The sequence below is a fragment of the Eptesicus fuscus genome, chromosome 14 (assembly GCF_027574615.1).
Source record: "Eptesicus fuscus isolate TK198812 chromosome 14, DD_ASM_mEF_20220401, whole genome shotgun sequence".
NCBI lineage: Eukaryota > Metazoa > Chordata > Mammalia > Chiroptera > Vespertilionidae > Eptesicus > Eptesicus fuscus.
Genome location: NC_072486.1, coordinates 67,119,003 through 67,146,057, shown reverse-complemented (window position 1 = coordinate 67,146,057; position 27,055 = coordinate 67,119,003). Strand labels below are relative to the sequence as shown.

The window sequence follows — 27,055 nt, the reverse complement described above, 5'->3', positions numbered from 1 at the left end:
TTCATCTTAAGCTTTCAGAAAAAGGATGGAGACAGCTCGTGTTCTGTGGGGGTTGTTTTATGTAGCAGTAGTTTCCTCGTCGTTTCTACCCCGCTGTCATTAGGGATACAAAGCAGTGGAAATAGATAGCTTCCTTCTGGAGGTAATTAAAAGGACATTTAAAAAAAAACTTTCCACAGATCAGCTTAGTTCTCTAAGGAGTCTGTAATATCTCATGTCCTGGAAGCCCAAATTTCAAACAGGTTTAGAGTTAAGCCAGTGATTTAAATAGGTGAAAGGCCCTGTATCTCATTACTAATCCCAGAGCCATGCAATCCCCTATCACCACCGCGATGTTAGTGAGAAAGGCAACAGGCAATGCCACAGGTTGAACTTCATCGTCTAATTGTGCTGTCTGAAGGACTCAGTGCTTTCCACTACTAGTGAGTCAACACATTTTCTCCGGTGACCACTGCGAATAGCAATTTGCTATGGTTGACTAGGAGTGGAGTAGAGAGAGAAGACATGAAGGAAAAAGAAAGTTTGTTTTTACTCATAAAACTAATTGTCCAAGTGAGAATACAAAACACAAATATGTTGAGGAACTTGCAAAGCAAATCAAAATGAGTGCAAATCCAGATGTTGGGAAAATATTATATAAGAGGAAATACACACAGATAAAGAAGGCCAGAGAAGAATTGGAGAATTTCAGCAAGGGCTTCCGTACCTTATTCTGAAGCCAGGCTTGAGGCAGTGAGAGCCGTGGGCCTGGAACAGCTGGGAGGCTTGTGAGTGCAGAGGAATAAGGTATGAAAGCACAAAAGTGCAAAAAAAAAAAAAAAAAATGAAGCCAAGCGCAGAGTGGGCAAATTTGTTTAGTTGGAAGAAAGACTCCATACCTGAGGAAAATAGTCAATTCTAAGAATAAAGCAGAGCTTAGATTATGTTAGTGTTCATTTATTAATGCATTCATTCATTCATTCATTCAATATACATTTAGAGACAATAAATCATGAGCTGGTGCTTCTCTAGGCACTGGCGATACAGACTAATTCTCTCCTCTTATTGGATTGCATTCTAGGGGGAACAGAAAGACAATGAACGAGTAAACAATAACAAATAAAATAAAATATCACTTGAATCTATTTGTTGAATAGAATCCCTAGGGCACGTGTTAATCTTTTGAGTAGACTGAGATATCATGGTGTGAGAAAATATGTTCAGTGGAGTGCACACTATCACTATTCTCTCCTCTCTGTTTCCAGCTGATAGTAAGGCCACTGGTACAGAACAATGAACAATAAAATCATAATGATGTGATTTACTTGTGTGCAGTCTGTGCACAGGTCAGGGTCCTTGGCTGTCAGCATGAACAGAACTGTCCTTAATGTTTGAGCTTATCTAACCTTGAGCCATGAGAAGAGGTAAACAATTCTTGTGTTTGGAAATTGCCCACAGAATACTATTTTGAGTTGTTTGGTTTTTTGTTTTGTTTTGTTTCATTTTCACCTTGAAAACACATACTACAATGTAAATACATTTTGTCTTGTAAAGTATCACTAGTCAAAAATAATTTCATATTGATCAATCAGCCTAGCTGTAGTACTATTTGGATTTCTACACTTACTACATTTCTAAGATAAAACAATAGATCCAATAGTAATGAGAGACTCTCACTCTTGTAATTTGATATTTGGAAGAAATAAGGCAATGATAAATAAGCTATATTTTTATATATTATCTTCAGAGGAGAGGGACCAGTCAAGAGCAGTGGCTTCTAATGGATAACTGTGCAGCGGAAGGAATTTCTAATCCACAGAGGGCTGGTCTCTGGTCTGGGGAGGGAGTTAAGATGGTTCTTATCTCAATGCTTCAAATTTCCTGAAGGCAAGATGAGGGCACTGCATTTGTGATGTTCTGTTCTCTCTACTTTAATCAACACATAGTCATTGAGAATCTTTCCTGTGCCCAGCACATTCTAGAACAATAGGGGAAGCTGAGATGAGTAAGAGAGAACACCCTTCACCTCAAAAAGCGTAGAGTCCATTAGGAGAAGTTGAACACAAATACAAAAACAACTGCAAATCAAAGCAGCCAACTCAAACCACTGCTGGTGTGAGCAAAGGAATTAATCAACAAATAAGCAAGTACAGCAGACATGAAATAATGAGTAAAGAATGGGAAAGGTTCACTGTTCTCTATTCCTGCCACTGTCTTCTCAGAGTTTTAAACTTCTAATGTGCTGTGTCTTGAGGAAATGGATAGGCCAACATTCTTGTTAAGTCAGAAATGTGGAAAAAGTGAATTCTTATAAGCCCAACCATAGTCATTACTGAAAAGAAAATCAAAATTAGAAAACACAGATACCCAAAAGACAGGTAATTAAAGGTTCAAAAATTAGAATGGGCTTCATATACAATATGGATTAAAATGTTAACAAATGCATTTGTATTTGTTAAACGGAGAAAGGTAAATACATTTTAGTATTTCACTTTGCATCTTTCATATTAACTTTATATGGTATGCGGTGCCATTTACTGATAATAAGAAATTGCTTTTTTTCAAAATTATATTTAGTCATGGATAGTAATGATGACCCCGATGAAGACAATCTTACAAGTTATGATATTCAGCTCAGTATTCAAGAATCCATTGAAGCCAGCAAGACTGAATTTTATCCTGAAAGGTAACAATCAACTTGACTGTTCTCAACAAAATTCCTTTATGACAATCACTAGGTTGTAAGATGAAATAAATGCTGTGTCCTGACTCTTTCTCCAGGAAAATGCTCCCCTTCTTTTCCGGCAGAGAATCGAACAGCTTTACAAGGGCCACTGTGATAGGTTCAGCAGTCTGACCTTCCACAAATCTCCACTCAGGCAGAAGATGGAAATAACCTGGAGGGGAAATTTCTAGTTGAATTTGGTTGTGCATGATTGCCTATTTTCTAAATTAATGGAATGAAAAGGACAATAAATTTAAACAAATTTACAAGTACAGTTTATACAACTAATGTATAGATAGGTATACAGAGGTCTATTCTGTATATTCTAGAGCCCATTCTGCTACTGACTCAGGCAACCTTTACTAGTATAAGTAATGTATTCTATATTTGCATCTTTAAAATATGAAGAGTAATGCTAGCCCACCTAGCCCATATGTTCAATGAATGGGGACAGGGTTGAGTGTTTATATAATATATGGAGAAGTAATATATAAACCAGAGCCTATTTCATTATCTACTTTTCAAGTGACAGAAGTTAACAAATTATACACAAAATTGGGGTTTTATGTTAGCAGTTTTAGACTGCAAATATAGATTTCTGTCTTGAACAACACACATTATTCTTCTGACTAAACTAAACTTTAGTTTACCTTTACATTCTATTATAATATTCTGAAACTTAGTAGTGCTTTGGGATAGATTCAATGCTATATTATATTACATTTAAATTCCTGGCCTCTTTAATTTTTCTCCATATCTTCAACAGGTTTTAGAACTTTAGAGTTCCGGGGAAAGCATTCACAGCCCTAGGATGGCAGCAAATGTTTCTGCTTGATAATGTTAAACCAATTTGTTATGAAATGCTTTGTTTCCTTTGAATACATTCACCCCAGAGAATTGCCATGAGGCTTGAAATCATGACCTACTGGGCTGGTAACTGGCCATTTGCTCTGTACATGCTCAGCCTGTTTTCACTTGTGGATGAGTTGATTAAGACTAACATGCAGGGTGGATCATAAGCCCCCAAATGAGCCATCATTAATTAGCAATTATTAGGTTTAAAGCAGCAAACATTTACCGAGCATAGAATTTTTTAAGTGGAAAGAAGTCTTAGGGACCTTTCTATTTACTCCCAGCACTTTACAGACGAAGAACCACCACTCAAAAGGCCCATTGGCCTCCCCAGAGTCACAAAGCACAAAACCCGAGCCCGGTTCTTCCAACACTGCCTCCAGTTGTTTACTCCTTCGTTGCTCAGCACTCATTTGAGAGACGGTGTTATAAGCTTATATTTTATCATCTTCACTAATGTTCCTGCGTCTAGTGTATCATAAATATACTCTATATCTGACTCTTAGTCATTGCTTTTTTAAGTGGATGAAATCAGTTGTGTGCATTTCCTTGAAATCTTGATTATTAAAATTATCTTCAGAACTCAATATAGATTAAAATGTTGGTTCCTCAGAGTATTTCACTTTTATAATTATGGCTTATGTTTCTTTCTCTGGAAGATTTGTGCCACTAAGTGATCAAAACAGGAAACTTGTAGAGGCCATAAAACATGGTAAGTGAGTGCATTGCCTACACTGGGATGAATTCGAGATTCCATCTTGCCGGGACAGATTTATCAGCCCATATGTTTACTTTAGGCCACATTCTTGAGCTCCAGGAGTATGTGAAATATAAATACGCATTAGATGAAGCGGATGAAAAAGGATGGTTTCCCCTGCATGAAGCTGTTGTTCAGCCCATTCAACAAATACTTGAAATTGTCCTGGATGGTAAGAGAACATAAAGCCTCTTTGACCAAACTGAAGCAAGAATGTAGAAGTTGAGAGTGTTGTCAATGAATTTAACAAGCAAAAAGGAGAAGCAGAATAAAATATTATTTGAAACCGAGAAAAGGCAATAGCCATGTTTTAAACGTAGGGTACAAAAATCAGTACATTTTGTGAGTGTCTGTGTTCACCTTTGCATCCTTCTAAGAATGTGACACAGGTTGGCTGGAAAATGTGGTTATCACCTAAAAGTGATAGAAGTTTGTATATATCCTTAATTAATTGATTTGAATGTAAATCTTTTTTTTAACCCTCGCCCAAGGATGATGTTTATTGATTTTATTATTTTATTTTTAAAATATTTGTATTGATTTCAGAGAGGAAGGGAAAGGGAGAGCTAGAAACATCAGTGATGAGAGAGAATCATTGATCGGCTGCCTCCTGCACACCCTCTACTGGGGATCAAGCATACAACCCAGGCATATGACCTCCTGGTTCATAGGTTGATTCTTAACCACTGAGCCACACAGGCCAGACTGTTTATTGCTTGGAGAGAGAGAGGAAGCATTGGAGGGAGGGAGGGAGAAACAGAGGGAGGGAGAAAGAGAGAGAGAGAGGGAGAGAGAGAGAGAGAGAGAGAGAGAGAGAGAGAGAGAGAGAGAAGAGGTGAGAGAGAAACATCAATTGGTTACCTCCCATATATGCCCCAACTGGGAATTGAACCCCCCAACCTAGGTATGTGCCCTGAAAGGGAATTGAACCTGCTACCTTTTTGGTCTATGAGATTATGCTCCAACAACTGAGCCACCTGGCCAGGGCTGAATATAAATATCTTTGTTTTTGGAAGTCAGTTTTTAATTTTTCATCTCGAACGATTTCTTCGTAATATAAACATTAATAAATATTATGGTAAATTGACCTTGCTCAAATATTAATAATGATGTTCATGTTTTAATACAGTATTTTTCATACCTCAGTGTCTCATAAAACACTTTGAGAGTGCTCCATCTTTCAACCTTCAATGTTGCTCCCTAGTTGTATGTTGTAGAAGATAATGGTGTTTCATGATTAACTCTCCAGCCAGCTAGCCAGCTAAAGAAAATAGATAGCTAGACATATAGACAGATATGGAAGATGATGGAGTGTAGCTAACATATTCTCACAGGATGCATTCATTCAGATATATTCTCAGTCCCCATTCACAGGCTTCATTTGACAAAAACCAATTTCAGATGCAATTTAAATAACAATGCTAAGGATTGGGAAGTTGATTTATAATTCATCAGGATGAAAATTTACAACCCATTAAAAAAAAAGAGCACCTTGAAACATACATGTTGGTGTTTTAGCTGTCAGTTTGATTAGCACGTCCATGTTCATCTACTTATACTATCATTTGAGAAACTTTACTCACATCTCCTTTTAGTCTTCGCTGCTTCATCAATCGACTTTGATGGATGAAGATTTTTAACTTTATGCAATGCTTTCACATCTCAGCATCCTATAAGACGCTCTGGGAGTTCAAGACCTCTGATGGAGAAACACCATTGACTTTGGCAGTCAAAGCTGGTCTGGTGGAAAATGTAAGAACTTTACTAGAAAAGGGAGTGTGGCCAAACACCAAAAACGACAAAGGCGAGACACCTCTTCTCATTGGTAAATGACCTTTTTTCTAGAACTTTTTGTTTGCAATAAATAATAAGTAGTTAATATGTATTTATTGGAAACCACTATGTATTGGCTAAAATTACGTTACCTCATCTCCTTTCTTTCCCTGGGTTCTCCCCTATCTCCCATCTTCCCTGTCCTAAGATTTTGTTTTTCTATCCCACAAAGAGGTCAAATGTGAAAGACCCTTCAGCACCAACTAACCAGGAGCAATCCAAACTAGTTTTATGAAACAAGAAGTACCAGTTCTAAAAGAACATTGTCTAGGTAGGGGCCAGCTGTAAGGGGGTTGCACGTTTGGTCTATAGTCAGAGGCAAGAGGCAGAAGGGGACTCCAACAAGAGACTCCAGGTCCACATCAGCAATGAAGCCAAACTGGAAGGAAGAGGAGCCAGCAGATTAGGAGTACTCAGATGCACCCCTGGGCCCCTACAAGGAGTTAACCACCATGACACAGCAAAGGAAAAATGAAATAATCTAAAGGTGTCATTTCTCAGCATATTCTCAGTCTTGTGTATCCTGCTATTTGTAGACCAGTAGGAATTGGCAGGTCTGTTTGCAGAGGCAGAGAGAGAGGTGATATTAACTACAATGACCAGGGATAACATCACCTTTCTCTTAGGGACTGGGTTGTAGAGTAAGAATTTGGGCTTTGGTATCAGATCTGTGGACTTATTGTCTCCTAGTTTTATTGAGATATAATTGACATAAAACACTGTATCAGTTTAAGATATATGACATGATTTTTATATATTACAAAATGATTACTACAATAAGTTTAGTTAACTTACATCAATTCACATAGTTATATATTTTTTTCTTATGATGAGAGCTTTTAAGATCTACTTTCTTAGCAACTTTCAAATACACAGTGTAGTAGTATTATATGGACTTAGATCTTAGCTCTGAGATTATAATTATGGGCCTCCGTTTCCTCATGTATAAAATGAAAATATACCACCTGCCATGCAGACTTGGTATAAAAATTAGAGATAATATAAATATATCAAACCCCTGCCACATGATAGATGCGTGTGTGTGTGTGTGTGTGCGTGTGTGTGTGTGTGTGTGTGTGGCAGGAGGAGACCTAAGATTATTTATCAGCAATCACAGAGAAAGAGAATAAAGCATCATGAGCTCTGGTCATAACTAGCTAACACTACCACTGCTCCCATTCACAGGGAAATCACTAGAATTTTTAAAAAAACAACCTAAATATTAACAGAAAACTCAGACAAGTCATAAACATTCATAAAATATTTACATTCAACATTAACTCAACAACATCAATGCAAACAACATCTATTGAGACGTTACCTTAAGCCAGCTGTTGTGCTGGGCAACATGGATATAAAGAGGAGTGGAATGATCTTCCTCCTCTCAAAGAGTCTAGTAGGAGAGCTAGATATGATATAAGTAGAAAATTAATGTTACAAATACTATAATAAAGGTGTATGTTCAAAGTAAACTAGGGAAAAAAGGAAGTACCAAATCTGTGAAACTTTCACAGATATAGTTGCTCTTAGTTGTGACTTGGGGGACGTAGAGCGTCATCCACAGACAGTGGAGGAAAATCGAGGCAGGGGTTCTGCCTCTGGACATAACGTTAAATAAATGGGGCCACCAGAGCCTGGGGTCACTCTGATCCGATTCCGTCTTGCTTACTCTTGCCCCATGTCAGAGCTTTCAGCCTTCCTAAATTTAGATCTGATTGGCCAAGCTAATATTATAGTTAAGGTACAGGCAAAGCTTATGTAACAAAAAACAAACCCAGATACCCAAAGCAAACAAAGAGCAATGACTTAGGAAGAATGAAGTTTGACAACATTTCAGAGCGTGTGGCCCTGGGTGGCAGGGTGGCTGCACCACCGTCACACAGAACTTTCAGGTGCCATTTCCCAGCCCGCAGGAAGGAGGAAAGAGGCAGCCTTGGGAAAGCATCTTCCCCTTTAAGAAGATGACCTGGACATCGATAAAGCGCTTCCATTCTTATGCCATTAGTTCAGGTTTTGTCACGTAGCCACACTTAGGTACAAGGCAGGCCTGGTTCTGTAGAGTCTACCTGGATAGACTGTGACCAGCTAAAACTTGGGGCTTCTGTTGCTAAAACAAAAGGGGAAACATGAGAATAGAGGAACAGATAGCTGTCTCTGTATATGTGTTAACCAGCCTTTATGTCACCATAACATGTTGCTTCTCATAAATAAACCAGAGCTTTTTTCCTGAGCTGGCACTACAGGCACTAATAGAATATTCAGCTACGGGTTACTGCACCACTATTAATGTGATCTGCGTTGTTTTTGTAAAGGCATATACTATGGAGTATCTGCACTGACATCCATGTATTTGTTGTTGTTTCTATAGTCTTTGATTTCTTCTCCTTCCTCCTCCTCCTCCCCCTCCTCCCCTTCCTCTCCCTCCCCTCCTCCTCCTCCTCTTCTTATTCCTCTTCCTTTTCTCCTCCTCCTCCTCCTCCTCCTCCTTCTTCTTTTTCTTCTTCTTCTCCTTCTTCTCCTTCTCCTTCTCCTTCTCCTTCTCCTTCTCCTTCTCCTTCTCCTTCTCCTTCTCCTTCTCCTTCTCCTTCTCCTTCTCCTTCTCCTTCTCCTTCTCCTTCTTCTCCTTCTTCTTCTTCTTCTTCTTCTTCTCATCGCACTTTGCAAATATAGAATTAGTCTCTACTTGCTGTTCCCAACCCACTTACTTCAAAAAGAGCACATAATTGTCACTCATTTGTTTTCTTTTTGCTTCATGTAAATTGTTAAATGCTTAATGCCCACAACAGAGCAGTAAGCATTTCTTTGCATTTCAAAGTTTCATTTGTTGGTTTCTCTACTCTATCAGTATCTGAAGTGGGAAAGGAACTTGATCATTGAGTTATCAGTCAAAATAGAGTTAACATTTAGAAATAAGATATATTTAAAACCAAATGGTAATATCAAAGAGAAGACAGGGTCTCGTGAAGGAAATATTCTGGAGGTGTTCACTTATGTCCCCATCATCCTGGAGAATAAGAATTTTTCTTGGGTTAAATTCTTCAGGACCTTCATTGTGAAAACCACCTTGTCTTTTTAGGTTCATAGGGAAATGGATAATTCATGGTACCTTCTCAATGTTCTTCTTGAATCTGTGGGATGCTTTGAAATTTGCTACTTACAGTCCATTAACTCACGAAGGAGAGATAAGAGAAAAAACTGCTGTCCTTTTTCTTTTTCTGTGCAATGTCAATCCCATTATCCTTGTACTTATTTGATATCCCTAAATGGCCCCCCAAAGTCACTTTTGGTCCCTCCATCAGCCATCTGGCCTTACTATGCTACTTTGATGCATTGCAGTCATGTTACACAGTTACTTGCTGAGTGGTAGATACCTGATTTGTGATGACCTGACACTTAAGGGTTTTGCACTCAAATTCCCTCTCTGCCCTGTCTCTGAAGTTGGTGTCACCTTTCTCTAATTGGATAGCCACGAGATTGTCCTGGCCACTGGGGCCCAAGGTACAGAAGAAGCCAGTTAATTTTGCTTCGGACATTTCCCTTCTCACAAATCAACGTATGTTCTCTTCACTCCATCGCCTCTTTCGATCTTCCATTGCCTGTCAAGATACCTCAGAAAAATCTGCTCTATTTGTATGTCATATGAGTCAGAAAATAATTCACTGCTGACGAGTAAATTATGTGAGCAAAACACATATACCCACAGAGAAAGTGTCGGGAATTTAAATAAACAGGAAAAGTGCCAGCAGATGATAAATGTACAAAAGTGCCTTTAAACTATGCAAAATTCTCTAATGGGAATTCTCTAACTCCTGAACTGAAACAGGGTTTTCTTAAAATGTTATTACTGAATATATATATATATATATATATATATATATATATATATGTGTGTGTGTGTGTGTGTGTATTTTTTACTTCATAAATTATTTGTACTTGGTTATGTTACACAAATATAGTGTCCTGTTAATTTTCATTATTCAGCCATTTATTGATTAGGTATGTCTTTGTGGGTTAACTTGGGAGGGGCTCCCCACAATTTGCATTATTATGTTTATGGGAAAGAAAACATATTCTTTCCAAAAAAGTAAATTACAAGCTAAGTTTTATTTTTTCAAAGTATTTTAAGTTGAATATGGCCTAGATTTGCTGTTGTTCTCGTGAAGAAAGACTAATATCTCTAATCAATATGTTCTCTGAATCAGGCAAAAGGGAAAAAAATGCAATAGGAGCAAGAAGATAAACGAGGACACACCTTTTAGTTGGTTTGACTTATTGATGTTTGCTCTGCAATAACACCAGCTAGGATGAGGTAATACACTGTAATTAGAGCTGCCAGTGGCAGGTGGGTGATTTCAGAGAAATGCATTTGTCAACAGACTCTAATTTAGACAGTGAGTAGGACAAAACCTGAATCTCACTGCACTGATGGCTTGCCTGCCTTCAAAGCTTGTCTTCAGCATTAGTTTAGGCCTTTTGGAGCCCTCTCCCTTGGCTTGGCCTTAGACCCTTTCTGCATTCTGCCTCCTGGGTGCCCAGGATGTTCTATGTGGGCCCACATCTCCTCCTGCCTTTCCCAGCAAAGGCCCAGATTCTGACTTCCTCTCCAAACACAAGACAGGATAGCCTTCTTCCCTAACCTGTAAATTCCACAAGTGAGAAACATCTGTCTTTTTCTGTTGTCCACAGTGCCTAACACAGTGCCTTTCCTATTGTGGCAGGTATTGAATGAATTAATGAATGAATGAATGAATGAATCTGTATTTATCCCCAGCTGCAGGGAGCAGCATTCATCCTGCTGTTTCTCAATAAGATTTTACTTAATGATAAGAGAAAATGCATTACATCTTTTAGGAATATTTATATATAGCCCACCAGTGTGGTTCAGTGATTGAGTGTCAACCTATGAACCAAGTGGTCACAGTTCAATTCCCAGTCAAGGGCACATGCCTGGGTTGCTGGCTTGATCCCCAGTAGGGGACATGCAGGAGGGAGCCGATCAATGATGCTCTCTCATCATTGGTGTTTCTATCTCTCTCTCCCTCTCCCTTCCTCTCTGAAATCAATAAAAATATATTTTAAAAAAGAAATATTTATATCTAAGCTGGGAAAATATATCATTAATCTAAAGGGGGAAACCACTTTTAACCGTGTAATTTTAGATACTAGAGACAAGCAAAGAAGGGGAGAGAGCTGCTTTAGTAAACCTCTGAAACTGTAGTTCATTGGCTGTCATATGCTTCATCTATTTAGAACCTACCTAGATTCTAAACATTCCTATTGCTGAACTCCCATTAAGAGTATAGGAAAGAGATGTACATTTCATACTGCTATCGTCGGGAGAACTTTCTAGAGGGGGAAAAACTTGATAAACCTTATTTATACATGTGGCTTCAGGATCCTAACAGTGATGAAATGATATTATTAATAACTAGAAGCCTGTTGCACGAAGTTTCATGCAATAGACTTTTCCTTCACCTGGCTGCCGGCACCAGTTATCCGCCAGCAGCAGTTTTCCTCTGGCCACCCGCAGATCAGAGCGCCTCCTGCCAGCACGATCGGCCACCCAGAGAGGAACTCCGATCCCCACCCCCCGCTCCTCCCACCAGCCAATCGGCCACCCTGAGTCCCGCCCCCCGCGCCTCCAGCTGGCCCAATCGTGGGCGTAGTGGAGTGATGCAATTTGCATATTACCTTTTTATTATGTAGATAATAGTTATCATTTACTGAGCTCCTAGTATATGCTAAAAATTTTACATACATTATTTAATTTATACAACCCAACAGCGGATGTTATTTTAATTTTGTTAATGAAGAAATTAAAATTTAGAAAGATTATATACCGCATCTTATCTTAGCAATATGCACTGTTTTTCATGAAACTCTTGAACCTTCTCATGTCAGAGTCTTAAAGAAACAGCAGTGTCATCTTGCTTGCTTACATTTCACAATAGAAATCTGTGGGGTTTATTACTATTATTATTATTTTGTTGTTGTTTTTAGAGAGAGCGGAAGAGAGAGGGAGAGACAGAGAGAAATATTGATGTGAGAGAAGCACATCGATTGGTTGCCTCCTGCATTCGCCCCTACCAGGACTCAGGCCAGGGAGGAGCCTGCAACCTGGGTATGTGCCATTGACGGGAGTCAAACCCAGGACCCTTTGGTCCACATTCCGACATTCTATTCACTGAGCCAAACTGGCTAGGGCCTGCAATCAAAATTTGGATATAAGAAATGAAATGGGGGTGAAAAATACAGTATTCTCTTTTGATATTAACATTGGTCACTTTAACACCATCTAATATTCATGTTAATATGCCTACTGTCGATTGTTATTTTAAAAATCTCTTCAAGCTGTAAGAAGGGGCTCCTACGACATGGTGTCTGCTCTGCTCAAGCACGACGCCAGCCTGGACCAGCCCTGTGCCAAGCGCTGGTCGGCCATGCACGAGGCGGCCAAACAAGGCCGCAAAGACCTCATAGCTCTGCTGCTGAAGCACGGCGGCAGTGTGCACCTGAGAGACGGCTTCGGCGTCACGCCGTTAGGGGTCGCTGCTGAGCACGGCCACTGCGATGTGTTGGAGCACCTAATCCACAAAGGTACGTGGCCAGGAACTGCGCGTCCCTGGCATGTCTCCTTTTCTCCACTCCTTGCTGGCCTCTCTTCCTCTTCTGAAAGTAACTGGGCATCCGGCTTTGGTGCCCAGCTCTCGACAGCCTCCCGATTGGTCCCCTATTCCACAACTCAATTTTAAAATAAAAGCTTTTTAAAAATATATATATTTAAAAAAATTTTTTTTATTGATTTCAGAAAGGGAGAGGGAGATAGAAACATTAACGATGAGAATCATTGACCAACTGCCTCTTGCATGCCCCCTATTGGGGATCAAGCATGTAACCCTTGACCGGAATCAAACCTGAGACCCTTCAGTCCACAGGCCACCGCTCTATCCACTGAACCAAACCAGCGAGTGCTCAACTAAACCGTATGCACACTTACCTGCAAATCTGCACGCCCAGCTCAGCTTGCTGTCTCTAAAAACAGCCCCGTTTTCATATAGATGACTCCCAGGGTCTCACACTCACCTTCTAAACGGAATTCCTCTTCGTTCACACTTCTGATTTAATGATTTCTGTCATCCGAGACAAAGTAGATTTACCTCTACTTCTTCCATCACCTTCTTTTCCAAATCCAGTCCGGTGCCGAATGCCGCCGTGTTCCACTCACCTGTTCTTGGCAGTCCCTCTGGTTTGCATCCCGGTCAGGCCCCTCACACCTTCTCTGGACCACTGCAGTCATTTAATTGTTCTTCAGGTTTCCGGTCTCCCCATCAGAGAATATTTACTGCATACGGAACTCAGCTCCTCTGCCTAAAGGACAGCTGCAATAGTGCAAATCAGTAAGAAGTCCTCAGTGGCTCCCCGCTGCCCACTGCGTTATACACAGGCCCCTCTGCATCATCTCGAATTGTTTACCAGGTGTATTCCTCACTACTTCCAACGTGTATCCTGCACTCCAGCCAAATTAGATGGCTGCTCCTCAGCATGCCTCACATCCCGCTGTCTGGGTCAGAGTCAGATGTTTGCCTTCATCTGGAATTCTGTCCAACATAATTCAGAATCACCTTCTTGAAACACCTCCTCCCTGAAGCCTTCCCTAATTCTGCCCAACAGATTGTGATGTTGCTCCCCCTTTGAAACCTCCAAGTACTTTATTAAGAATGAAGAAACCAGTCTGGCCAGCGTGGCTCAGTGGTTGAGTGTGGACCTATAAACCAGGAGGTCACGGTTTGATTCCCGGTCAGGGCACATGCCCGGGTTGTGGGCGCAATCCCCAGTGTGGGGGTTGCAGGAGGCAGCCGATCAATGATTCTCTCTTATCATGCATGTTCTATCTCTCCCTCTCTCTTCCTCTCTGAAATCAATAAATATATATTTTTCAAAAAGAATTAAGAAACCAAATTCTGAAACTGGTTTCTGCTACCTACTCATTGTCTGCCCCTAGCTTAGTTACTTAAACATCTGGTTCTGACTTTCCTCGTCTTTAAATAGAGGCTAGGACCACAGGGTCCCCAAGGATCAGCTATGAGGAAAAGACTAACATTTTTGAGGACCTCAAAGTGCAGCCTCATTTAATTGTTAAATAAGTCTTATGACATAAGCTGGGCACCCTAGTTTAGATGAGATGTGGTTCATGCAAGTAAATAGCTTGTCCCCAGCTACCACAGTCAGCCGCAAAGCCGTACTTCAAACACAGACCTTTCCCCCTACATGGAACCTGCTAGTCCTGATGTCAGGCGAATGTTACACTTTGTGTTCTCTGATGATTTTTTGTTTCATTTCCCCTTGGAGTTTCTTAAAATAGAGTTGCTATCTTAGGATCTTCTGTTGAGTCTCACCCAGTGTTTTCACATACAGCACAGTTGGTAAACATCAGTTGAAACAGAGTGTTAACTGATGTCTTTTCCCAGGAGCATTTGTCTGTTATAGAAATTGACTTATTTCTCAGATGTTCCAGCGAAGCAAAGGTTTGCTAATAAAAGGAAACATGCTGCATAATTGTTTATTTAAAAATATTGAGAATGTAGATGTTCTTAACTCTATACTTTCAATTGTAAGTCCTAACTAGAAAGGAAAACAATCGTCTAATTGGAAGGAGCCCATCTTTCCAATCCGTCCAGTTGTCACTGTGCATGTGTTCATACTGCCAGGGGGCGATGTGTTTGCCTTGGCGGACGATGGGGCGTCAGTGATGTTTGAGGCAGCAGGAGGGGGCAATCCTGACTGCATCTCTCTCCTGCTGGAATATGGAGGAAGCGGAAATGTGCCTAACAGAGCAGGGCATCTTCCTATACACCGAGCTGCCTACGAGGGACATTACCTGTGAGTGGTCAATCATAGGATGGTCATTTTAAGTTAAAAAATACAAAATTGCATGTATAATGTAATCATAATTCTCTCTAAGTAATAACCCCCCAAATCCAAAAAGAAATAGGCTAAATGTTCAACATTTTTTGTTCTTCTAAACATGTTGACTTTTACCCTTTTTATATTTTTACGTTTTAACAATTTAAAAATTTTTTCAGTTACAGTTGATATACAACATTCTATTAGTTTGAGATGTACATCAGAGTGTTTAGACATCTATATACCTTATGAAGGGCTCACCCCGCCAAGTCTAGTAGCTGACATCACACATAGTTATTACAATACTAGGGACCCGTTGCAGGAATATTCCTGCAAGACTTCTGGTGGGCTTCCCTCCCGCCACGGCCACCTCTCCCGCCCCCCCCACCTCTCCCGCTATGGCGGGCGGGGCGGGGTGGGGTGGGGTGGGCGGAATGGGTGGGGCACCCCCTGCCCCTCCCGCCCACCCAACCCAGCCCGCGGCCACCTCCGCCTCCGCAGCCACACGGGGGACACAGCCACTGCCGCTGCAAGCCTCGCCCCACACTCCCGACCCTCCGCGCCTGCTGACGCAGCTGCCTCTGTGGCCGCGCACTGCCATCACCTCTGAGCACCCTGACCCGCCATGCACCCTGCCGCCGCCTCCTCAGTCACACGCACTGCTGCTGCGTGCCCCACCCGGCCCACCCGCCCCACCACGCCCCGCCCGCAGCCACCACCGCCTCCGAGGCCACCGCGGCCACGCACACTGCCCACCACGCCCCGCCTGCCGCCTCCGCTGCACGCCCTGCCCACCGCCTCTGCCACCGCCGCCACTGCCGCTGCGCACACTGCCTGCCATTGCCTCCGAGGCTGCCGCGGCTGCACACACCACCTGCCATGCCCTATCCACTGCCACCACCGCCTCAGAGGCCACCATGGCCGCATGCTCCACAGCCGCACTGCCGCCCGCCCGCGCAGCTGCCTTGCTTTCTGCTTTCTTCAATCCTCCCTCCCTCAGCGTATGCAAATTAACCACCATCTTGTTCGCTCTGATTGGCTGTGGGCGTAGCGAAGGTACGGTCAATTTGCATATTACTTTTATTAGATAGGATTGACTATATTCCCTGTGCTGCACTTTACATCCCATGACTATTTTTTAACTGCCCATTTGTACTTCTTAATCCCTTTACCTTTTCACCCATCTCCAAAGAGGCCCACACCAATACCCATCATAATATATTTTTGTACTTTATAAATTTTCCACATTGAATGTATACTACTTTTATAATGAAGAGTTTCTCTTTTAGAGGAAAGTTACACATAAGAATTCTTCACAAGCCATCCAAATATGCCCTCCTGTTTTTTTAACTGTGTTTATAAAAGGCTATAGAGTTTCTAAAAATTTTTGCCCTTTGAAAATAATTAAAATTTGTGAGAATATTATCAGTATTACTCTAATTATTTAGCAACATGAATGGATATTATAGTATAATGTCAAATAAACTATTGAGTAGAAAAGTCTCATTAAAAGTATAGAGTTCTTTATTCCAAAAAAAATGGCTGGATAGATTTTTTAATCACCAAAGTGCCACAACTGGCATATCAATAGAAGTCTATAATCATTATATTAAACTACCTGCAATGAGAGGTTGGTTTTAGGCAATGAAATATATTTAATAAGTTCCAAAACTTTGAAATACTTAGGCTTTATCACCTTCAGTGGCCACATCAGCTAAGTGGCCAATGACATAATTAACGCTAAGTGACACGTTGTTAAAGTTTACCTGGATTTGTTCCCAGTGTTCATAAATTCACACATGGTAGCTCTGAGTTAGGCACAAGAGATCAAGTTATCCTTGCTGATGGCTCTCATACATGTTTAGTTGGTCAGTCAAGTGTGGAATTTGTAGCTATCACAAGTTCTTAGAAACATAAGCAGTGTTAGTTACCTCAATTGGACTATTAGAAAGTTGATGAAATAAGAAAGAAGCTTCTTATGGTTAATAATTCCATTGTGAGTTATATTGAAGTAGACAGGATGTTCATGGCCAATGGTGAAGCATGGGTAGCTCAGATAGCAGTGAAAGAGGAGTAATGAATGAGAATTCAAGAGGCCTGCAATCTAACCCTTGCTCCACGTCTGTGTGACCTTGGACAAGTCGTTTCACTTCTCCAGGCTGCACATTGCTCTTCTGTTAAACGAAGGAGTTGCTCTGAGTGATGTTCAAGGCCACTTCCAGTTTTATTTTCCCGTGACTCCATGATTCTAATGGTCAAGATTATGAAGCATTTCTCTATGGCATCAGATGGGCTTACCTTTCTTTTATAGTTTTCATGAAATAGCATTGGTTGCTGGTAAATTGTATGTTGTTCAGAGAAGAATTGGAAGATGGGGAGGATTCCTGAGGAGCCAAAATTCTAGAGCCAAACATATGATCCATCGTGATCCCCAGGAACATTTAGAACAGGAAGTTAAATAAAAACTAAACTACATTACACTAAACCAAATAGTAGTAAGTCAATGGACAATGATTATATGTCTTTGTATAAGGTTATCTAGCAAAAGTAAAGAAAACTGATACAAACTGCACTCATTTGTCTAATGAGGAAGCTGGTTTAATTTCTCGATTGTCTTCAAGCCATGTGGATATTTGATTTATTTTTATTTTCAGTGCACTGAAATATCTTATCCCAGTAACATCCAAAAATGCAATCCGGAAAAGTGGGTTAACACCAATTCACTCAGCAGCAGATGGGCAAAATGTCCAGTGTCTAGAACTGCTCATTGAAAATGGTTTTGATGTCAATACTCTGCTTGCTGACCACATTTCTGAGAGCTATGACGATGGGAGGAAGACGGCGCTGTACTTTGCAGTTTCCAATAACGATATCCACTGCACGGAAGTTCTTCTGAATGCAGGTGCGGATCCAAACTTAGACCCCCTCAACTGTCTGCTTGTGGCAGTGAGGGCCAATAATCACGAAATCGTCCGGCTGCTTCTCTCCCACGGAGCCAACGTCAATTGCTATTTTATGCATGTGAATGACACGCGTTTCCCCAGCGCCATTCAGTACGCCCTCAACGACGAGGCCATGCTGCGGCTGTTGCTGAATAACGGCTACCAAGTGGAGCTGTGCTTCCAGTGCATGCACGGGGACATCTTTGGGAACTCATTCGTGTGGTCAGAGATAGAGGAGGAGGTGCTGCCGGGGTGGACATCTTGCATAATAAAGGATAACCCGGTGAGTTACAGCCTTTCGTTGTGCATCTTTTCATTTCATTTTTTTGAATAGATTTTTATTGACTTCAGAGAGGAAGAGAGAGGGAGAGAGAGAGATAGAAACCTCAGTGATGAGAGAGAATCATTGATCGGCTGCCTCCTGCACATCTCACACTGGGGATCGAGCTCGAAACTCAGGCATGTCCCCTGACTGGGAATTGAACTGTGACCTCCTGGTTCATAGGTCAATGCTCAACCACAGAGCCACGCCAGCTGGGCTCATTTCCTGTTACATCTCCCAATGAGCCTACCTTTGGCTCACTGGGAGATGTAACAAGAAAAGAAAAATCAACTCTAACTTTGATATTTTTCTCACGCTTGAACTTTTGTTAGCAATAATGTGGGGATATATGAGTAAAACTAGGCACCGAAGAAGGTATGTATTTTTCTTGAATTGGAAACTGAATGTAGAAGAATGTGAAAATGTATTCAGTTAACAACTTATGCTTATTCAGTGGGATATTGGGGCTAAAAGCATGGAAAGAAGAATCCTGGAAAGAAGCATGATTTTTCCATGTTATGCTGGCTACATCACATCAGAGCCTGCATATAACTCCAGGACCCATTGTTTCACAGAAACAAGCAAACCATTTATTTTTCTTTTTTGTTCATTACAAGGAGGTACCTTTTATTTCCTGTAAAAAGACAAAGATAGTAATTTTCATAAAATTGAGTGCTTATGTATATGGTATAGTAAAAGTACTACTAAATTAAATTTTATCAATTCTCTCAGTTCTGTGAGTTTATTACAGTTCCTTGGATGAAACACTTGGTAGGCAGCGTTATTCGTGTATTAATAGATTACATGGATTATATCCCTCTGTGTGATAAGCTGAAGACTGCACTGGAAGTACAGAGAGAATGGCCAGAAATCCGTCAAATACTAGGTAAAAACAAGTTTGCCTACAAATTTTTTTATGAAAAATGTCTATAGGGGAAATTTCTCAATGTTATCTTTGGTACTTTTTTTCAGTGCTACTTTATTTTCACTGTTTTTGAAAGTCACCCTTACTATTTCCTCTGATTTAAGATGCTAATGTTGTTTTGCTTTTCTTAATACTTTCTAACTCTTTGATTGTACAATAGGTAATATTATAACTATATTAACATTCTAAATAGAATTCATTTTTTAAAGTTAACTCCTAGAATATTATAAAGTATGTAGACTGTAATCTCCATATGGGCAGGAATCTGTTTTGTTTATTTTTATATTCTCAAGGCTTAGCATAATTCCTAGTAAGTGTTAGTCAATAAATGAGTAAATGAATGAATGGTATGTATTAGAATTATCCTTTTTAATATGCTCTCTCTCTGGTCTTTATTGACAAATTCCTACCATCAAATGTTTTTATTATAGGCAGGCTACTTGGTGTTCTCGAGGTTAAAGTTTAGTTATAATTATAGATGTGAATTATATTACAAATGTTTCAATAAAATGGAGTTTAAAATTACTTCAAATACATATAGAAACTAGAAAAAATAATAGATTGGAGAGGTTTTCTCTTTCAAAATATGAGTTTGGAAAAATGAACTCCCAAACTACTTGGACATCAATTGCATGGAGCCTAAAGAAGCATAATAGAACTTTGCGTCACATGCATATAATCTGGCAATCTTAATAAACCCAAATCATCCATGAATGGATTAACAAAACCTCAACAACTAATTCTTTAGGGCCAGGCAAATTTTAGGTAGATTATAATTCTCAGTCAATAAGATAAAACTTAAATGTTGAGCTGATTTACATATCAAATTTGTTAGATATAAAGTTCTATAAAAAGAAATATGAGTGGTAAAGTAGTTTTCATTTAAACATTTAGTTTCAATCAGAGTCTCACACATTAAATTAATTCACCTGAGTTTTTTTGTGGGAAGGATGGAGACTTTGGCTAGAAAGTTGATAGTTCAAATGCAGATTTGGAGGTAAGCTTGGATTTTCTCAAATGACTTCCCCTTGAATGAATTCTACAATAGAAGAGACTTTGTGGAAACTAAAATTGGAATCTTAGAGAATCTGATGAGTAATGCAGTATTGTGAGCCTAGAAATTGACCTCTGGGGTTATATGGACCTAGGATGGCATAAAATTCTGGCCTTATCTAGGAATAGGATTGCTGAGTTGTATATGCCATTCAGGGCTGATATTTTCATGGAAACAAACAATAATTTGTTGTTTCATTGAAGAGAGGGGAATTTTTTTATTTTCTGAAAAAAGACCAAGATAGCATACTAGCCGTGTGATTTTGAGAAAGTTACCCTTTTTATGCCAAGGTTTTCCCACTGCAAAATGGGGCTAGGATAGTGGTTACCTCATCAGATTGTTGTGGGAATTTAAAAAGATGATGCATGGCCCAGCTGGTATGCCCGGGTTGCAGGCTCCATCCCCAGTATGGGGTGTGCAGGAAGCAGCTGATCGATGATTCTCTCTCATCATTCATGTTTTTATCTCTCTCTCCCTCTCCCTTCTTCTTTGAAATCAATAAAAATATATTTTAAAAAAATAAATAAAGAGATGATGCATGTAAGGTGCTTAGCATACAATGTGGAACATTAAAACACTTAATAAATTTAGCTATTTTATGAACTACATTATTAGTGTTTTTACATTATTTTTATTATACGTAAGTCTATGTGAAGTATGAAATGCACATATAAAGTATGTCATGAAATCCTCACAACTTGTAGAGTTGTGTGCTGTCATGCTAATTTTTATCAATAAAACACTGAGGCTAAGGGGAATTATAAAACAGTCTGGACCCTATGAATTCAGGAACTGGGCTGACAGGCCTCCCTTTCTGAGCGGGGCCCACATTGGGATAACAACAACATCAAGCAGGACGGAGATAAGAGAGGTCCACATGAGTGGACGCAAACAAAACCAGGAAACCTCAGAGAGCAAGGCACCGGCCGTGTTGAGGATCATTGCAAGAAGGCGACAGAATAGGAAGCTCTGTTAACTTAAAAGAGCTGTCTTGAACCTAGCTTTTTTCCAGAAATTCGGGAAAACTAAATTCCCATAAAAATGAGCAACAGAGCCAAAACCGGTTTGGCTCAGTGGATAGAGCGTCGGCCTGCGGACTCAAGGGTCCCAGGTTCGATTCCGGTCAAGGGCATGTACCTTGGTTGCGGGCACATCCCCAGTAGGGGGTGTGCAAGAGGCAGCTGATCGATGTTTCTCTCTCATCGATATTTCTATCTATCCCTCTCTCTTCCTCTCTGTAGAAAATCAATAAAGTATATTTTAAAAAAATGAGCAACAGAAAAGTATCACAGTCAAACCTCATATAAATTTATTATAAGAGAAATATAAATAGACATGTCAAATTTTTAAAAATATTGTCAATTGTCAATACTATAGTGTAGGGCAAGCATGTCAAACTCGTGGCCCACGGGCCACATGCGGCCCACAGTGAATATTTTTGCGGCCCAGCCAATATAACAGTATGTAAGACACGTTTTAATAAAAATTTCATAACTTAATTTTTATAATATCCTGTTATACATAATTATTAGTAACAAACTACAACATTCGCTAATGACTGATTACTATAATCATGCTGCATTCATTTCCCTTACGCGCCTTACACACAGGCGCACCATTTCTCTCCACTACAACTAGCAGCGAATATTTTAGCAGCCGATTGCCATGTCATTAGTCTAGTACTGGCTTGTTTGGTGTGCGCAACAGGAAATATTTTGCTTTCAGAGAACAAGAAAAATAGGTTTATTTGTGTTATGTTTATTAATTTGTGCAGTTATTCAGTGTCTGGTAAGTTAATGTTCAAGAAAAAATATTAATTTTTATTAAAATATTCTATTATTTTATGTTAACAATTACTCATTTATTTTAGCCCTTTGTATTCAGCATGTCTCTATTGAAATAAATCTTCATTTTTATGAAAATTGAAGGTTTTGTTTTTTTTGCGGCCCACATAAATGTAAACCTTGTTTATTTGGCCCGTGTTAGCCTTTGAGTTTGACATGCTTGGTGTAGGGTAAACACACTGAGATGATGAAGCGCTACAAGAACTGATTCCTGTACAAGTCAGAATAGTAGTTTCTTAGAGGGGAGGAATACATGAAGCTTGGGGTGGACTTTGGAAGGAATTCTGGGATGGCTAGAGAAGTTCTTCTATTATAACCTGGGAGATAAAGATGTTGACCTAATAATCCTATATGATAAAAGGCTAATATGCAAATAGACCAAACAGCAGAACGACCGGTTGCTATGACATGCACTGAACACCAGGGGGCAGATGCTCAACGCAGGAGCTGCCCCCTAGTGATTAGTGCACTCCCACAGGGGGAGCTGCTCAGCCAGAAGCTGGGCTCATGGCTGGCGAGTGCAGTGGTGATGGTGGGAGCCTCTCCCTCCTCCGTAACAGCGCTAAGGATGTCTGCTGCTGGCTTATACCTGCACCCTAAGCCAGCAGTTGGACATCCCCTGAGGGCTCCTGGACTGTGAAAGGGCGCAGGCCAGGCTGAGGGACTCCACCCTCCCAGTGCAAGAATTTCGTGCACCGGGCCTCTAGTCACTTATAACTTAAGAAGCTATACATTTGTCCAGTTGCTCTATCTATATTTTATTTTATAATAAAAAGGTTAAAAGATTTTGGAGATCATAAGGGCAAAAACCCTAAAGTTTAGACAAATTAATTTTCCAAAGTTGTAGACATAGATAATAACAAAGCAAGGATTTGAACCCTTGCTTGTCTCATTTCAAAACTTAGGCTCTTTCTCCAACACCAGTGTGTTTCCTGTCATAGAACATTTTGCTTCTAATTGGTAATTAATTTTCCATGTGTTTATACTGAAAAAGAAGGACCGATCCTTATGACTTTAGAAAGGCAATCCCAATATAAATAAGAGGAATGTTTTTGGTTGTTTCAGTCATATATTATTGCAACCAGAAAGTAAGTCAGTTGATTGCTGTGAGTATGAATAACCACTGGATGTCAGCATTTCTCCAGGTACACAGAAGGCAGTATAGTATTTGTTAGGGAAGAAAATTAAATCGTAAAGAAAAAAAAAGATGGGTTTATTCTGCCTATTTGGGTAACAATTATTTTGCCTCAATGGTTTTTGAAAAACATTGCTTTCATTTTCAAAAAAGAAATAATTTACATGTTTACCGTCTCAAGTGTAATAGAAATGTGGTGTCTTTTATTTTTGAATTGAGTGATAGTTCACATTATTGAATGGCTACAAGGTACCAAGTACTTTTCTAACACTTGACATGAATTAATTTGTTTGATCTTCAAACAACCCTAAGAGGTAGGTCCCATTCTTATCCCCATTTCACAGATGAGAACACTGAGTTCACGGAGGTCAAGTAACTCGTCTAAGGTCACACAAATACTAAGTGGCAGAGCCCCAGCATTTAATGCAAGCTGACCGAGCCCAGGGCCTGCGGCTGAGCCCTTGTGCCATGCTGCCCTTTCACTAGCTCGCATTGCCGGGATAATGTGTCAGTACTGCCATTGCCATCGAGATAAAGGAAGAGTCGAAAATAAAGACTAACTCTGATATTTAACCTTAGTAGATTTTTAAATATAAAATGTTTAGGTGTCAGACACTGAAACAAACCTAAGAATCGTGGACATATGGAATCATTTGCATCAGGTATTTCCTAGATAGTTATTCATCAGAAAGATTGGTAGAAGAGAGATAAAGTAAAGAAATATATCTCTGTAATACCCAATTCTAAAGAATAAGTAGGAGGAGGTGTGAGCACTTGCTCGCTTCAATGAAGTCCATTCATTCATTTAACATCCCCTGGTTGAACACCCGCTATGAGCGAGGCTGTCTTCCTGACACAGACAGACTGCAGGCCGGCCTGCCTGGAGCTTACATCCCAGAGGAATGGTCTGGAAGGCCTAATTACAAAGTGACTTTCCCTTAAAGTCACAGCTGTTAACGTGTGCATACCTACTGGTGTTATTCTAAAACGGTCTGTATCTTCCAGATCCATCCACTAATACTGGGTTTTATTTTTCATTTGTTTTCCCCATTCATTTCAGAGAATCCTTGCTCATTAAAGCATTTGTGTCGGTTAAAAATCCGAAGAATTATGGGACTCCAGCGACTCTGCCAGCCAGCCTCCATCGAGAAGCTTCCTCTACCACCAACCATTCAAAGATACATATTGTTTAAAGAGTATGACCTCTACGGACAAGAGCTAAAACTGCCATAATTTAAAAGTAACATTTTAGAATGTGATTTTAAAAATATTTCTTGGAATCATTTTATCTCCTTAACTGTGTTTAAGTCCATTGACAGTTTTATAACAGGATCCTGTGTTCTTACGAGGACACCATATTTTATATCTTTAAAGACCTTAACATTGTGATTTTTAAAAAATATAAGTATAGTTGATATGCAATATGATATTGGTTATATTAGTTTCAGATATACAATATAGTGATTTGACATTTTTATACCTTATAATGTGATCATCCTATTAATTCTAGTAATCATCTGTTACTGTGCAAACAATACAATATTATTGCTATATTCTCCTTCCCCTTTTCACCCATTCCCCCATCCCTCCCCTCTGAAAACCATCCTTCTGGTTACATTGTGATTTTTTGTTTGTTTGTTTAATCTTTATTGCTGAAAGTATTACATAAGTCCTCCTTTTCCCCCATTAAACGTGATTTTTTTAAGCCAGTCAGTATTTTGTCTTTGACTCCCTATTGATTTTCTTCACTTGCAACAAGTCTTCAAACTCTCCCTATCAAGTGGCTCCTACAGTATCCATCAGCAAGTCTCTCCCATGTTTATAAAACAGACAAAGGACCCACTTTTTCAAGCCACAGCTTCAGCCCCTTGCTGGCCCTTCCTCCCCTCTCTCTCATGGCCACGCTGCATGAACGAGCGCCTTCCTGCCTGCAGACTCACACACTCTATCTGGCTTCTGCTCCCTCCACTGCCTTTCCCAGGGTCCTTAGCAAGTTCTTGCTGCTACTGTCAATGCGGCACCTGCACTGGCCTGCCCGCTCCTGGAAAAGGTCTTCCCGCGGTTTCCACAGCGCCTCTGCCTTCCTGTCTTGGCGCTCCTCCCCACCCGTGTGTTTCTGGCTTCTTTCTGCGTCGCTCTTCTCCTGCCAACCCTTTTGTAACATGTCTTAAGCCCTCTTCTCTTCTTATGCTACAGTCTCTGGGACATTTCATCCATGTTCACAGTTTCGATTACTGTTTGTGTGCTGTTGACTACAAAATGGATATCTGAAGTTCAGCTCTTTCTCTCGTGTGCTTGAGACCTGTGCAGACAATTGCCCTGATGCACATGAACACAAAGACCCCCTCAAGTTCAATATGTCACAAATGAAGTCACTACCTTCCTCCACCAAAAGTCTCCTTCTCCTATATTGTCCAGCTCAATGGTTAGTGCAATGATTACTTCTGTTTCCCAGGTCAAAAGCCTGGACATTAGCCTTGACCATCCCATCTTCCTTACCCAATATAACAGATCACCAGATCCTGGTATGTTTATCTCTTGAAATCATCTTCTTCTCAGTCTCACTGGTTTGGCCCTAATTCCAGCTCTTAGGTCCATTGTCTGGGATACTGTAGAACTGCCTCACTGGCCTTCCTTCCTGTTGTCTCGTCTCGTCCCATTTAACATGCATTCTACACACAACATCCCAGAATGATCTTTTACAAATGCTTAAAATCATTCCCATTGCTCTTAGGATAAAGTTCAAAGTTCCTCCACGATCTACTTTCCTGCCTTCCTCCTTAGCCTTATTTCTCGGTGTCTCCTTCACCCCTCCCCTTCAACCATATTAAACCACTTTTTAAAATATATATTTTATTGATTTTTTTACAGAGAGGAAGGGAGAGGGATAGAGAGTTAGAAACATCGATCAGCTGCCTCCTGCACACCCCCTACTGGGGATGTGCCTGCAACCAAGGTACATGGCCTCGACTGGAATCGAACCCGGGACCCTTCAGTCTGCAGGCCGACACTCCATCCACTGAGCCAAACCAGTCAAGGCTTAAACCACTTTTAAAAATGTATTCTTCAAACAGTGATTCCAGGCCTATGTAAAATCTACACATCAGTAGTTTTAGTCCCTAGAGAATATATTTTATATAAATTAAACTGTAATGTATTTAATTAGAACTATAATGTTTTATGTATAGGATTTCACAGTTCCTCTGTTACTCTCCTACTTGAGGCTAAAATGCATTGTTACCTACAAATAGTGTATTAAATATATAAAAAATAATCACAAGCATACAAGTTTGCCATATGACTTCAGATATTAAATAAACTAAAGCTTTGACATTTTCTTTAACGTATTTTTGCATAAATGTGTTCAAGATACTCCAACTATTAAATAAATTCTAGTACACTAAAGCTTTGACATTTTCTTTAATGTAGTTTATGTAAATATATTCAAGAAACACATGAATATAAATATATGAATTCACTGCACAGGTTTTAAAAATGTTTTTTTTGTGTGTGTGTGTCTGTAAAGTAGGAGAAAAATGTATTCTATGAAACCGAGGCAATCACTGTGTCCCAGATGGATTTGATCTTTTTCTTATCACATCTTGAACTTTCCTAGCAGTGTTTTTTATTCTTGAGTGGGCTGGATGGTAAGGAGAATGAATTTCTATCTAATTAGGACTCTGTTTCTCCCAGAATATGTCACTGTCTGGGAGAGGCCAACAGCTGCTCATCCCTCTGAGCCTTTGGGGAAGCCAGACATTCTCCGGTGGGGCCTGTGTAACC

The 27,055-nt window shown here is 40.1% G+C and overlaps 1 protein-coding gene across 1 annotated transcript; it reads left to right on the top strand.

Annotated features, from left to right (window-relative positions):
* Positions 1-2,556: 2,556 nt before the first annotated feature.
* ASB15 (ankyrin repeat and SOCS box containing 15) lies at positions 2,557-27,055 on the top strand. The gene is made up of 10 exons (XM_008159668.3): positions 2,557-2,665; positions 4,216-4,268; positions 4,354-4,485; positions 5,980-6,138; positions 12,498-12,743; positions 14,855-15,026; positions 17,705-18,275; positions 19,047-19,200; positions 24,333-24,512; positions 26,966-27,055. The coding sequence occupies exons 1-9, from the start codon at positions 2,559-2,561 to the stop codon at positions 24,503-24,505; spliced, it is 1,767 nt and encodes a 588-aa protein (XP_008157890.1). The 5' UTR covers positions 2,557-2,558; the 3' UTR covers positions 24,506-24,512; positions 26,966-27,055.